This window comes from Hemibagrus wyckioides, linkage group LG05 (genome assembly GCF_019097595.1).
Source record: "Hemibagrus wyckioides isolate EC202008001 linkage group LG05, SWU_Hwy_1.0, whole genome shotgun sequence".
NCBI classification, from domain to species: Eukaryota; Metazoa; Chordata; class Actinopteri; order Siluriformes; family Bagridae; genus Hemibagrus; species Hemibagrus wyckioides.
This window is the reverse complement of record NC_080714.1, coordinates 1006759-1019258: the sequence shown is the minus strand read 5'-3', so window position 1 is coordinate 1019258 and position 12500 is coordinate 1006759. Positions and strand designations below refer to the sequence as shown.

The window sequence follows — 12500 nt, the reverse complement described above, 5'->3', positions numbered from 1 at the left end:
TAAACAGTAGAGCTAAACAGAGCACCGTCCCTAAAGCCCCGCCCTCACACTCCCGCACGGCCTGCACCCAGTCCCGCATCCAATCCATCTCACACACACACACACACACACACACTCTCTCTGATCCTCTCAGTATGGGATGTGTCAATCAGACACACCAGGCAGAGCATCCAATCTTCTCTCTGATGTTCTGAGGTGTGTGTACATGCTGAAGCTGGAGAAGTGTGTGTGTGTGTTTGACCAGACGTTTTAGGATTTCACCACACTGCACCTGGAGGAGAAATGAGACACATTTTAGAGTGACAGAACACACACACACACACCTGCCCCCCCTGACAGCTCAGTGCTGTTCCTACACCACCCACACACTCTGCTGTTTGAGGAAAAATCTGGATAAAAATAAAACCTTCACAATGTCCCCAAACGTAATCGCTGCGCTGAGACAGTGTTTAAAGTTCACTTCTTCAGCTCTGTACTCTTCACATGCACACAAATCCAGAAACTACTGCCGTAACCAATGGCAACCAATGTCCACAGTTTTTGGTCTGTCTGAACCAAACCTTGGCTTGTTCTCCTCCCCATGGTACAGGCGGTTCTTTGGCAAAACACACAGCAATCACATTCTAGAGCCTCTGATCATGGGTCTCCAGCTACCTCCTAGTGAACTGAAGTAAGAGAGTGATTCGACTCTGAATCGACTCACTGCAGGAAGTGAATCAATCCTGAAGTGTGTTTTCAGATACTGTGTACTGAGTTTTTGCGAGCTAAATGAAGACACGATCAACGCTGAACGTGAAACACAAAATGTTTACTACACACAACTCAGATAACTACTTCTGCTTCGGTTCAAATAACAAACAAATCAAAAGAATCATTTTCAAACTGATTCAGAGTCGACACACAGAGTAACAGGTGACTCAACACTCTGAGATTCGGATATCTGAAGACGGCTCTGATCACCGCTAGAAGTTTAGCAGCGTCACCACAGTGTGTGTGTGTGTGCAAGACATCACTGAGCACTAGACCCAGTTTGAAGCAGAAATGATTTTCAATGAGGTGCTAGCAACATTAGCATTGTAGCTTCATCATAAAACAAATGTAAAACACCAAACACAGGGTAAAGGGGGAGGAGCTACATAAACACTTCATTTTTTTCCTTTTTTCACTAAGAAAACAATTTACACCCCTTTATCTCTCTCTTTTTCTCTCTCCCTCTCTCTCTCTCACACACACACACACACACACGGCTGTGGAGAAGCATTTGAAATTCAGTTGTTGTGCACACCTCCGCAATGTACTGTGTAAAACCATGAGTCATGTTCAAACTCTCTCTCTCTCTCTCTCATGTCTGTCTCTCTGTCTTCTCTGTCTCTCTCCTCCCATCTCTCTTTCTACGTCTCTCGTTTCGTCTCTCACTTTGACCTTTATCTTGAATTCTATCCCTCTTTTCTCTTGCAATGCTTCTTCTCTTCTTTCTCACTTTTTCATTCCATCTAGTTTTCTCTTCCTCTTCTTTCACTCTTTCCCTTTATCCATTATATTCTCCATCCTTCTCTCCTCTATATCTTCACCTTTTCTTTCTCACTTGTCCTGTCATCTATTCTTCAATTCTCCCTTCCTCCCTCCCTCCATCTTTCCTCGCTTTTCATTTTCTTCTTCTGTTTCCCTTCCTTATTCCCCCTTTCTCTCTCTCTATTATTCTCACTTCCCATCCACTTTCTTTCCTTTCCTCTATAATTTTTCACTCCCTCCTTCATCATCATCATCATCATCATCATCATCGTCCCTTTCTCCCTCTATCACTCCTTTCATCTTTCTCGTACTCTTTCACTCCATCCTTGTCCCTCCCTCATTCTTTTTATCTCCATCATTACCAGTGTCAGACCCTCTTTTTGTTGCTGTATGGATAGAGCTCTGTCGTTTGTCCTCCATTAACAGGGCAGTTGATGGGGAGAGAGAGGGAGAGAGAGAGAGAGAGAGAGAGAGAGAGAGAGGAGAGAACACAGATTGAGATTTTCTGCAGTCTGTACACACACGCGCACACACACAATCAGCCATGATCATCACTACTAATAATGCATCGATGATAATAATAACAATATTAATACTAATAATACACAGCGCCTGCCTGAAGTGTATTATACATGAATATGACATTACTGTACAGCACACGAAGTGTAATAAAGTGAAAATAGTGGATCTGTCACCCCACCTGTGCTGCTGCATGGATAATAAACCCCGCAGTGCAACACCAAACCCCGATGATTGCCCACTAAATCCTCCACACACACACACTGCCTCTCAGCGTCCGCGGTGCGGTCAGTAATAATCCGAATATTTCGAGCTGTGCGGTCAGCGTGATGAAGAAACAGCGCGCACAGAACCGCAGGAGTAACGCGCAGACATTCACGAAGACACCAAAACCAACCCCGACTAAGCGACTCCCTGGTCAAGAACCACAAATCCCATGATGCATTGCGCGCACAGGAGACTTTTCCACCGAGAGACGTGAGGGTTTAAATACATATAACAGAAGTAAAAGGACTGTATCTGACATTTCGTTGCTGACCTTATATCACCATGTTGGTTTATAAATGTTTCAAATTGCGACAGTAGCATGGAGTTCTTCCTGACATGGAGATGAAAAATTTGTAAACTTGTGTTTACGCCTCAGCGCGCGCTCAAGTCGCCGAGGCTGGAAACAGCTAAAGCAAAATGGCGGCTGTAGTTTTTTTTTTTTACAGATAAATATCACATATTACCGTTTTTATTTAGATTGTATTTTGCGTGTAAAGGCTGAACTTCAAAGTTGTGTGTAAAAACAGCTGAGGGCGAATCAATGTTTTTTTGTTTACGATTAACTAGCTGTTGGTGAGTAAAAGTTAATGGTTTATTAGATTACCATTTACTACAGGGACCGAGTTCCTGGTTTTGAGCACGTGACCCGCCTGTGCAACGTCACAGTTCAGCTCTAGCGTCTCACGTCACTAAAAAGTTGGTGTTTTGTCTATATGTTAAATACTCTGGATCAAACGATACACTTTCCACTTACACCGTGTAAAGTAAAAGGAGGTTTGTGTTTAGAAATACCTCAAATCCAAATGAAGTTGCTGAGCCACATGTTCTATTTCTCGGGGGATTTAGTAAAACATCCCGGTATTAACAGCTTACCTTGTTTAGTGAACATTGCACTAAAGTAAAGAAAGTCCATCCAGTTGCTCAGGATAAACAGAACCCCAGTGGAGAGAGTGGACGGTCTCCAGGGGCTCAATGTTCTCATCACACAGGTCATGGACCTGTCACCTCACCACCCTCATGAGGAAGGACCCTCAGTATTTTTACTTTCATGCTTTATACTGCCCTCTAAGGTGCTAAAGAGCCTCTTTTCATGCAGGATTGAGAGCATTCTGATGGGAAGCGTCACAGCCTGGTTTGGGAACAGTTACCCACAAGACTCTCTTGTTCACACTCAGGAGTCTTGGAATCCATGGAACAGCATGGGAATGGTTTGCTTCCTACCTGGATGGTCGCTCATATCAGGTAACATGGAAAGGATTGACATCTGCTCCACTCAGACCCTCTACTGGTGTCTCACAAAGCTCAGTACTCTCCTTTTCTCCCTCTACACTCACTCTATTGGTGAAGTTATATCCTCACATGGGTTCTCTGACCACTGCTATGCCAATGACCCCCAACTTATTTCACTTTGGGATGAATAAAGTACCTTATCTTATCTTATCTTATCTTACCTTACCCTACCCTACCCTACCCTACCCTCAGATACCACAGCTTCTGCCCAGATCTCAGCGTGTCTGGCGGACATTTCATCTTGGATGACCACTCATCAGCTGAAACTCAATCCCAGCAAAACTGAACTGCTGGTCATCCCAGGTGATTCATCCACAGGTCAGGATCTTGTGATATCTCTGAACAACTCGATGAGCTCCCCTTCGGCCGCTGCTTGCGACCTCTGGGTAACCATATGACAATCTACTGTCCTTTTCCTCCCATGTTACTAATGTGACACACTCATGTCAGTTTCTTCTGTACAACATTAGAAGGATTCAGATGTTTTTATCCACACAGGCTGCTCAAGTACTTGTTCAGTCTCTGGTCATTTGGATACTGGACTACTGCAACTCTTTACTGCCAGGTGTATCCCTGAATGCAATTCGTCCACTGCAAATGATCCAAAATGCAGCTGTATGACTTGTCTTGAACCTGCCTAAGTTCTCCCACACCACCCCACTGCTGCGTTCCCTCCACTGGCTTCCAGTAGCTGCATCAGATTCAAAACACTGACCTTTGCCTACAAAGCCAAGAATGGACCAGCACCATCTGACCTCAAAGACCTCTTATTACTCCTCACACTGACCCTCGCTCCCTCAGGTTCACTAGCACTGCTCCACTGGTCCACCATCTCTCAGGGTCAGAGTTAGGTCTACATCTGTCTCTGTTCTGGCAAAGTCAAAGTCAAATCTCTTTATTGTCACATCATCAACACCACAAGTGTAGAAGTGAGGGAAATTCATTAGTGCTGGACAGTAAAAAAAAAGAAAAGAAAGTTATTTATATATATATGTTGCAATTATTGTGCAATATGTACAGAAACAATGGCATGAGATACACAGTATAATCAGTAAATATTGCACAGTGTGTCCCAGTGTGATGTGTGTAGCAGCATGAATGTTGTGTACATACGCAGTGTACAGTGTACAGGTACAGTATGTGTGGTGTACTGTTAGTCCTGATTGTTTAATAGTCTGACAGCCCGGGGGGAGAAGCTGTCCTTCAGTCGGCTAGTTTTGGAATTCATACTGCAGTATCGCCGTCCTGAGGGCAGCAGCGAAAGTAGCCTGTGGCTTGGATGGGTTGGGTCTTTGATGATCTTTAGGGTTTTCCTCACACATCAGCTGACAAAGATATCCTGGAGAGAGGGAAGCTCACTTCCCACAATGTGCCGGGCCGTTCGGACCACAGTGCTCTGCGGTGCAGTTGCCGAACCAGGCCCGAGATGGTGGAGTGAACTTCTCCTAGATGTCCGTCCAGCTGAGTCACTGGCTGTCTTTAAATGATGACTGAAGACCCACCTCTTCCTGAAACCCTTAAACTAGCTCTTATTTTTCCCTGTTTTCATGTATTGTTATATGTTGTATGTACATATTTAAAAAACAAACAAACAAAAAAAACTTAGACTAATGATATCCTAAGTCTGTGACCTATTGAACCAGTGTTAATGTATTTATTGATAGAGACTTAAAGCACTTTTGTATGTCGCTCTGGATAAGAGCGTCTGCCAAATGCCAGAAATGTAAATGGAACAGCATCAAGCAGGACATGAGACTCTCCAGAGAGTGGAGCAGCTGAGCATATCCTCCTCCCTGACCTGCAGTTGATCTACAGCAAGTGGTGCTGGACAAAGGCCAGGAAGACAGTAAAGGACTCTAGCCATCTGAACAGCAGACTCTTCTCTCTGTCACAGTCAGGGAAGTGCTTCAGCTCACTGAGGACAAAAACAGAGAGAACGAGGAGGAGCTTCTTCCCACAGAACATTTCGGGCTAAACCAGGACAACACACAGACTAGAGCTGGGACTTGTTTGCACAGCAGCCACGCCCCCTACATTCCTGTTAATGAAGCTGTATTAATAAGGATGTATTAGATATGTGAGCGATTCCACTGCAGCTTCCTCAGCTCCATGTTCCTCAGCAGTGTGTCTCATGCACATCTGCAGCTTATTCACCACAGGGTCCATACGTTTTCTGTCTTATGTCTTTCTTGATATTTTTTTTTCTGCTTCAGTGCTAGTTAATCCTGTCTGATGTAAATCCTGTTGTTTATGTCACTGGTCAGAAATGAAAAGCATTTCAGGTTATGCTGTACTGTGTATGGTTGTGTGTGTGACCAAGAAAATTAAATTTTAAATGAAACTTTGCAGTGTTTGTTCTGTACTGCAAGTGTCACTGGAAACCCCAGATTAATTCCTCTAATTATATTGTACTGAAAGTGTGTGAGAGGCAGGATGAGGAAGGATGAAGAAAGTGCGTGTGTGTGTTGTATGGTGGGAGGGTGGATTGTTACAGACTTACAGTCTGATTTGGATTATCAACATCATATGTAAAACAGGATCACAAACAAAAACAAACAACTATTCTGCCTGTTCTTATTCATTTGCGTAAATACACAAAGGGGGCGTGGTTTGTCCTCCGCCCTCGGGGTGCATGTCCGAGCGGTGTGTTTGGTGTGTGTTGTGTGTGTTGGTGTGAGTCAGATCGCAGACATGCCCCGCAGGAGGAAAGATCGCCTGCGAGCCGGTGTGTGCTTCGCTGCGATCTTCATCGTGCTCATCCTCATCCTCATCATCGTCTGCACGGTAAAGTTCCCGGAGCCGGTTGTGTGTCAGAAGGGGATGTTCAGGAAAGCAGCTGTGGCTGCAGACTCGCAAATATGCTCCAGCATCGGCCGGTGAGTGTGTGTGTGTGAGTGTGTGTGTGTGTGTGTGTGTGTGTTTAATCAGATCATGTCAGGATGTTTAAACTTATCTGATAAATGTGTGCGCGCGCAGACGTGAGCTGTTTATAACTTATTATAACTTATAACTCTTAACAAACAGCACAATCAATCACACGAATGAAAGAAATACAGAAACATATACTAGTAAAATAATAAATAAAGTAAAACAAATATATACAATGCAATAAAACAAACATACTGGAAAAGCAGTTTGAGAGTCTTGTATTGATACAAGACATGATATTGTGTGTGAATTCAGCAGGAAGTGTTATGCTGTGTGGTGTTCAGTGTTCAGTGTTCAGTGAGGCTGTGTTTATTTAGTTCGGTGTTAATCCTCTGGAACAGTCAGACCAGGTGAGCTTCCTCCACAACAGCAGATGATGAAGAGGTGAAGGTGAAGCTCAGCGTGGTGCAGATAACCACCAGTGCTCCCGATTTAATCCGCTTCACACTGATCCACACCAACACAGGCCTCGAAACACACACACACACCTTACCTGGAAATTAAAGCCTGAACAAAATCATTAACATATTAATTAAAGCACTAACATACTTAGTATTATTACTGATTATACTGAACATCTTAGAGTGAATAAAATACATTTAGCTCACACCAAAGACTAAATAACAAACACATCTGGGCAGAAATACAGATGTTGTGTTAGTAACCTGGCACTAATGGTGTTAATGAACTAATTCTAGCTATTTCAGTGTACATTATTATCACATCATGTGCAATATGTTTTCAGTTCCCTCGCACCTTTTCTGTACTTTTGAATATACTTTTGTATATATAGATTATTTCACTCATATTTATTTCTTGTGAATCTGAAGCAGTCTCTGACACCTTCGGGAGTGAGAAAGTTCTATTTTATCTTATCTTAGCCGACATGGTGGACCATGTTGGTGCTGACCGACATCCAGCTCGGGGTTTATCTCATGCCAACGCCTCACACTCACAATGGGTTTGGTGTTTAAACATGGCAAACTAATAAAACCCAGCAATGGAGCAGAATTTTCACTCCTGTTCATGTTTTTATTACTTTTCTAATCAGATCCTCATTAAATATAAATGAAATCTATTTAATAAAGGAACCCACATTTTTCACTTGAAGTCAGATTCAGAGGATTAGCTGAGACATGTCCGTGTCTGATCCTGTATATCAGCACTAACAAGTAACACAAGTTTCAGTTTCACCCGGTTTATCTTTTGTAAGATTTTCTGATACTGCGCAGTGTGTTGCATAAGTATTCACCCCCTTCACACTTCGACATGGAAGTGAAGTGGGATTTAATGTCATGAGCACAGACTTATGCAACACGCTGTAGCTCACACGAGGAAGCCGTTAGAGTTACTGATGTACCACCACATCTAACACATGACGCTACAAACATCTCCAAGTGTAGGTTTATTATGTACCTCTGCATCAGCTGCTTATGAATTATTAATCAATGTATGGGGTTTTTATCTAATGGACACTTTAATGGAGTTAAACCTGCAAATGAACAAAAACAAAGCTAAGTGGACCAAAAACAAAAATGGATGACATTTAATCAAACAGTTTCCCTAATAATACATTACAGAATAAAGCTGTGTGCTGAATTCCTGGCTCTCATGAACTTTTTCACCACAGACTCATTTCTGCACTGAACACATGACTGATGAGAAGAAGGAGAAAAATCCTCTTCCTCTCTAATGCACGTTCTGATCAGTCAGCTTCATTACAGACCCATTGTGTCGCGTCCTCCTCCTGTGTGTGTGTGTGTGTGTGTGTGTGTCTGTGTGTGTTCACATATGCACTGATAAATCACTCATTTGAAGACTCTCACACACTGATCAGTTCAATTCCTGATCAGATTCACACTTTTTTAGATTTTGGGAATTTAATATAAAGCTGTAAGAGCTGCTGTTCTAGAGAATGAATCCACACCTGAGGACCAATCAGAGTCCAGAACCTCCAGAACATCCGTGCTCTGATGTGCAGAGTGGAGGATGGTGGAGGAAGTGACATGCGGTCTCTAAATGACCCTTATAGTGCATTAGTGAGGGTTTAGTGAAATATGAAAGATCCGGTGCTTTTTTTTCTTTTTGTAAATGGATCAATTAGCATTTATTCGTCTGCTCAGTTGAGTGTTTGTCCATTTCCACACCACAGTCCATAATTCATTTTCCCCCCTGACAGTGTGGTGTCCATTATGTGGCCACTTTACATCGATAAAGAATTTGTGACTCACTCATGTCTCCGTAATAGTTTCCTGACACACACACTGTCATTATATTGTATATATATTATGTTGTATATATTAAAGTTTCAAGCCCTTATAAAGTCCTGTGTTTTTATCCTGCGTATCTCTGTCTGTTTTCTCATTTTTTCTCTCAGTGATGTCCTGCGCTCTGGAGGTTCAGCTGTAGATGGCGCTATAGCTGCTCTGATATGTACATCAGTAGTAAACCCCCAGAGTATGGGCCTGGGTGGAGGAGTGATATTCACCATCAGGGAGAAAAACGGTAAGAGCTGAAGGAAAAGTGTGGTGTGTGTCACAGGCAGGATTTCATGCTCTGTAACATGGAGGGGGATTTATTCTGTAATGGATCGTGTCTCAGAATCTCAGCCCTTCTCACATTATTACAGTCGAATTCCAGTGTAAGAGCACTGGAGAGATTAAAGGAGCTGTTTGTAATATTTGGAGCCCTCTGCTGCTGTGGAGGTGAACTGCATTAGTGATGAAATGTAGGTCTGCCCTGACTGAGGGGGACCAGCTAAATTACAGCCCGAAAAAATACAAAAAGAAATGTTTCCATTAGTGATCGTTCCGTTAGCGTGCTGTGAACCGCAATATCACAATTTCTTGTTGTAATGGTGCGATTATTAAAAACGCTTTAAACCTTACAAAACACACAGCACTGTCCAACAGTAACACAGATGAGAGCCAGCGTGCACTGATCCTCACCACTAGGAGTCGCTAAAAAGTCAGAACAAACAGAAAGCACAGTGTGAGATGCCTGTAAATGTTCCTTCAGTCAGTACTGTTCACATCACACCGCTTTAAAAGTCAGACTCTAATTTCTAACATCAGTTACTCTATAATTCTACACTGAAGTGTGTGTGTGTGTTCTGAGTTAAAATACCTGACTTTATTCCCCTCGTCCACTCTGTTACCAGGTAAAGTGAAGATCATTAATGCCAGGGAAACCACACCCAAGAATTTCAAAGCAGATCTGCTCTCCAACTGCTCCAATGTTACCGGTACATCACCACCACACACACACACACACACACACACACACACACACACACACACACGAACACTTGAGCTAGATTTTCTGCATTGAAATGCAGGCTATATTATATATTATATTATATTAGCCGGCTCATTCTGAATAAATATAAATGTACTCTGTAGAGGGAAAAAGTGGCTAGCTACGAACATAGTGGCTAGGTATTAGCAAGATAAGCAGCTAAAGATAATGTGCTTGCTAGCATCATAAATATATTCGACTTGTTTGAAATGTACAGCTAAGCTCAGCAGCAGATCTGTATCCAGTTTGCGTCAGAAGACTGACATTTCCCCGTTATTATGAAATGGGAAAAATCCCCGTTGGACGGGGATTTTGAAGCATTTGTTCCGATGCCTTAGTTTAAAAATCCTTGTGGAAGAGACATTTTTAAGAACATCTCCAGCTGTCTTCCTTTTATAACACTTGTCAGGGTTTTGTAGGGCTGCAGAAAATTACTGTGTTCTTGTTTAGCGAAAGTTACAAAAGACAAGTTCAGTTCAATTCAATTCAGTTTATTTTGTATAGCACCTTTTACAATGAACATTGTCTCAAAGCAGCTTTACAAAAGAAGAAAACAGAGAAAGGGGAAAATGAAAAATAATAATAAAAAATAAAAAATAACTAATTAACTAGAAATAAGAATAAATTATTAAATTCTATAATTAAACTATTTTATCCCTAATGAGAAGCCTGTGGTGACGGTGGCAAGGAAAAACTCCCTGGGATGGAAAGGAAGAAACCTTGAGAGGAACCAGGCTCAGAAGGGAACCCATCCTCATTTGGGTGACACTAAACAGTAAATAATGTAACTGTAACTGATTAATGTCCTTTCTACAACAGCAATCAATGACCCATGAGGAACTATTAGGTCAGTGTAGTTTCTGAGGTCATTATAAACACTAGTTCTTTGCTGTCACAAGCTGACAGATGTAATGGCAGATCTGTGATGGTGTGAAAGTCCCCAAGTGGTTCTGTCCATGGCTGTCTCCTGGTCCACACAGATCCATCCACAGCATCAGTGGGCACCATCACGCGGCGAGACTCCGACCAGGGGTAGGGCAGTGGTCACACTGGAAACTGGCAAACACTGGGAGCTCAGGAGTGGGGTGTATAGCTCCACAGAGAAGGTAGAGAGAGAAAGAGAAAGATATTAAGTTTCTGATCATGTGATGTTTAAAGACAATGTAGAATTATGTGTAAAGTGCAGGCAGGGACTCCGGCAAGACTAGCTATGACATCATAACTAAAAGGGAGAGCCAGAAGGTCACAGACATGAAGGCTTCCCGGGACATAAAGCATCCAACCACTTCACAGTCAGTGACCTGAGTGACCATGTGAGGGTGGTAAGATGACAGCATCCAACACATCCCAGTCACCAAACACTCTATGACCATGAACCTTCAGATCTGCTCCTTTACATAAGAAAACTATACATTAAAAGCTCGACTAAACAAATGTGTCTTCAGCCTAGACTTAAACATTGAGACTGTGTCTGAATCCCCAACACTAATTGGAAGGCTGTTCCATAACTTTGGGGCTTTGAAAGAGAAAGCTCCGCCCCCTGCTGTAGCCTTTGCTACTTGAGGTACTACCAAGTAACCAGCACCCTTTGATCGGAGTAGGCGTGGCGGATCATAAAAGACTAAAAGATCGCTCAGGTACTGCGGCGCGAGACCATTTAGTGTTTTATAGGTCAGTAACAGTATTTTATAATCAATGTGAAATCTGACTGGGAGCCAATGTAGTGTGGATAAAATAGGAGTGATGTGTTCATATCTTCTGGTTCTAGTTAGGACTCTAGCTGCTGCATTCTGGACTAACTGGAGCTTGTTCCTGCTCCTACTGGAACATCCAGACAGTAAGACATTACAATAATCCAACCTAGAGGTAACAAAAGCATGAACTAATTTTTCTGCATCATGAAGCGACAACATATTTCTTATCTTAGCGATATTCCTAAGATGGAAGAAGGCTACCCGAGTGATATTATCTACATGAGCTTCAAACCAAAGACCAGAATCAATAATCACACCAAGATCTTTTACTGCTGGACAAGATGAAACCAAAAGACCATCCACCATTACTCTGTAATCAGAAAGCTCACTTCTAGCTGCCTGTGGTCCTAGTACAAGCACCTCTGTCTTGTCCGAATTAAGCAGGAGGAAGTTAGTGACCATCCAATGTCTAATGTCCTTTACACATTCTTCTATCTTAATAAGCTGGTGTCTCTCATCTGATTTAGCTGAGACATATAGCTGTGTGTCATCTGCATAACAGTGGAAGTTAATACCATGTTTATGAATAATTGCACCAAGGGGTAACATATATAGGGAGAAAAGCAGTGGGCCTAAGACAGAACCTTGTGGAACACCGAACATAACCTTGGTATGCATGGAGAAGTCACCATCTAGATCTACAAACTGATAACGGTCAGTCAAATAAGACCTGAGCCAGGAGAGGGCTGTTCCTTTAACACCAACAACATGTTCTAGTCTATCAAGTAGAACAGTGTGGTCAGTGGTGTCAAAAGCTGCACTAAGATCCAGTAACACCAGTAAGGAGACACAACCCTGATCAGAGGTCAGTAACAGGTCATTTACCACTTTAACCAGTGCTGTCTCTGTGCTATGATGAGGCCTAAATCCTGACTGATACATTTCATAAATGTTATTTCTATGCAGGTCTGAACATAACTGCTGTGCTACAGC

The 12500-nt window shown here is 42.5% G+C and overlaps 2 protein-coding genes and 1 pseudogene across 3 annotated transcripts in view; 2 read left to right on the top strand and 1 right to left on the bottom strand.

Annotated features, from left to right (window-relative positions):
* asphd2 (aspartate beta-hydroxylase domain containing 2) overlaps positions 1-2710 on the bottom strand; it is an 8296-nt gene extending 5586 nt beyond the window's left edge. Inside the window, exons 1-2 of one of the 2 annotated variants that reach the window (XM_058389942.1) lie at positions 2570-2710; positions 1-271 (exon numbers count right to left, since the gene is read on the bottom strand). The exon at positions 1-271 is cut by the window's left edge and continues 261 nt beyond it. In XM_058389942.1, coding sequence (XP_058245925.1) covers positions 1-88 — 88 coding nt within the window. In that variant the 5' untranslated portion in view covers positions 89-271; positions 2570-2710. Of the gene's footprint in view, positions 272-2212; positions 2428-2569 lie in introns of those variants that run through there. The other variant, XM_058389941.1, reaches the window with a different exon arrangement.
* On the top strand, positions 2369-5855 carry LOC131353156 (uncharacterized; annotated as a pseudogene).
* A 367-nt stretch (positions 5856-6222) lies between these two features.
* The window catches only part of ggt5a (gamma-glutamyltransferase 5a), a 17583-nt gene continuing 11305 nt past the window's right edge, over positions 6223-12500 (top strand). Inside the window, exons 1-3 of the mRNA XM_058389768.1 lie at positions 6223-6464; positions 8894-9021; positions 9677-9760. Coding sequence (XP_058245751.1) covers positions 6280-6464; positions 8894-9021; positions 9677-9760 — 397 coding nt within the window. The 5' untranslated portion in view covers positions 6223-6279. The remainder of the gene's footprint in view (positions 6465-8893; positions 9022-9676; positions 9761-12500) is intronic.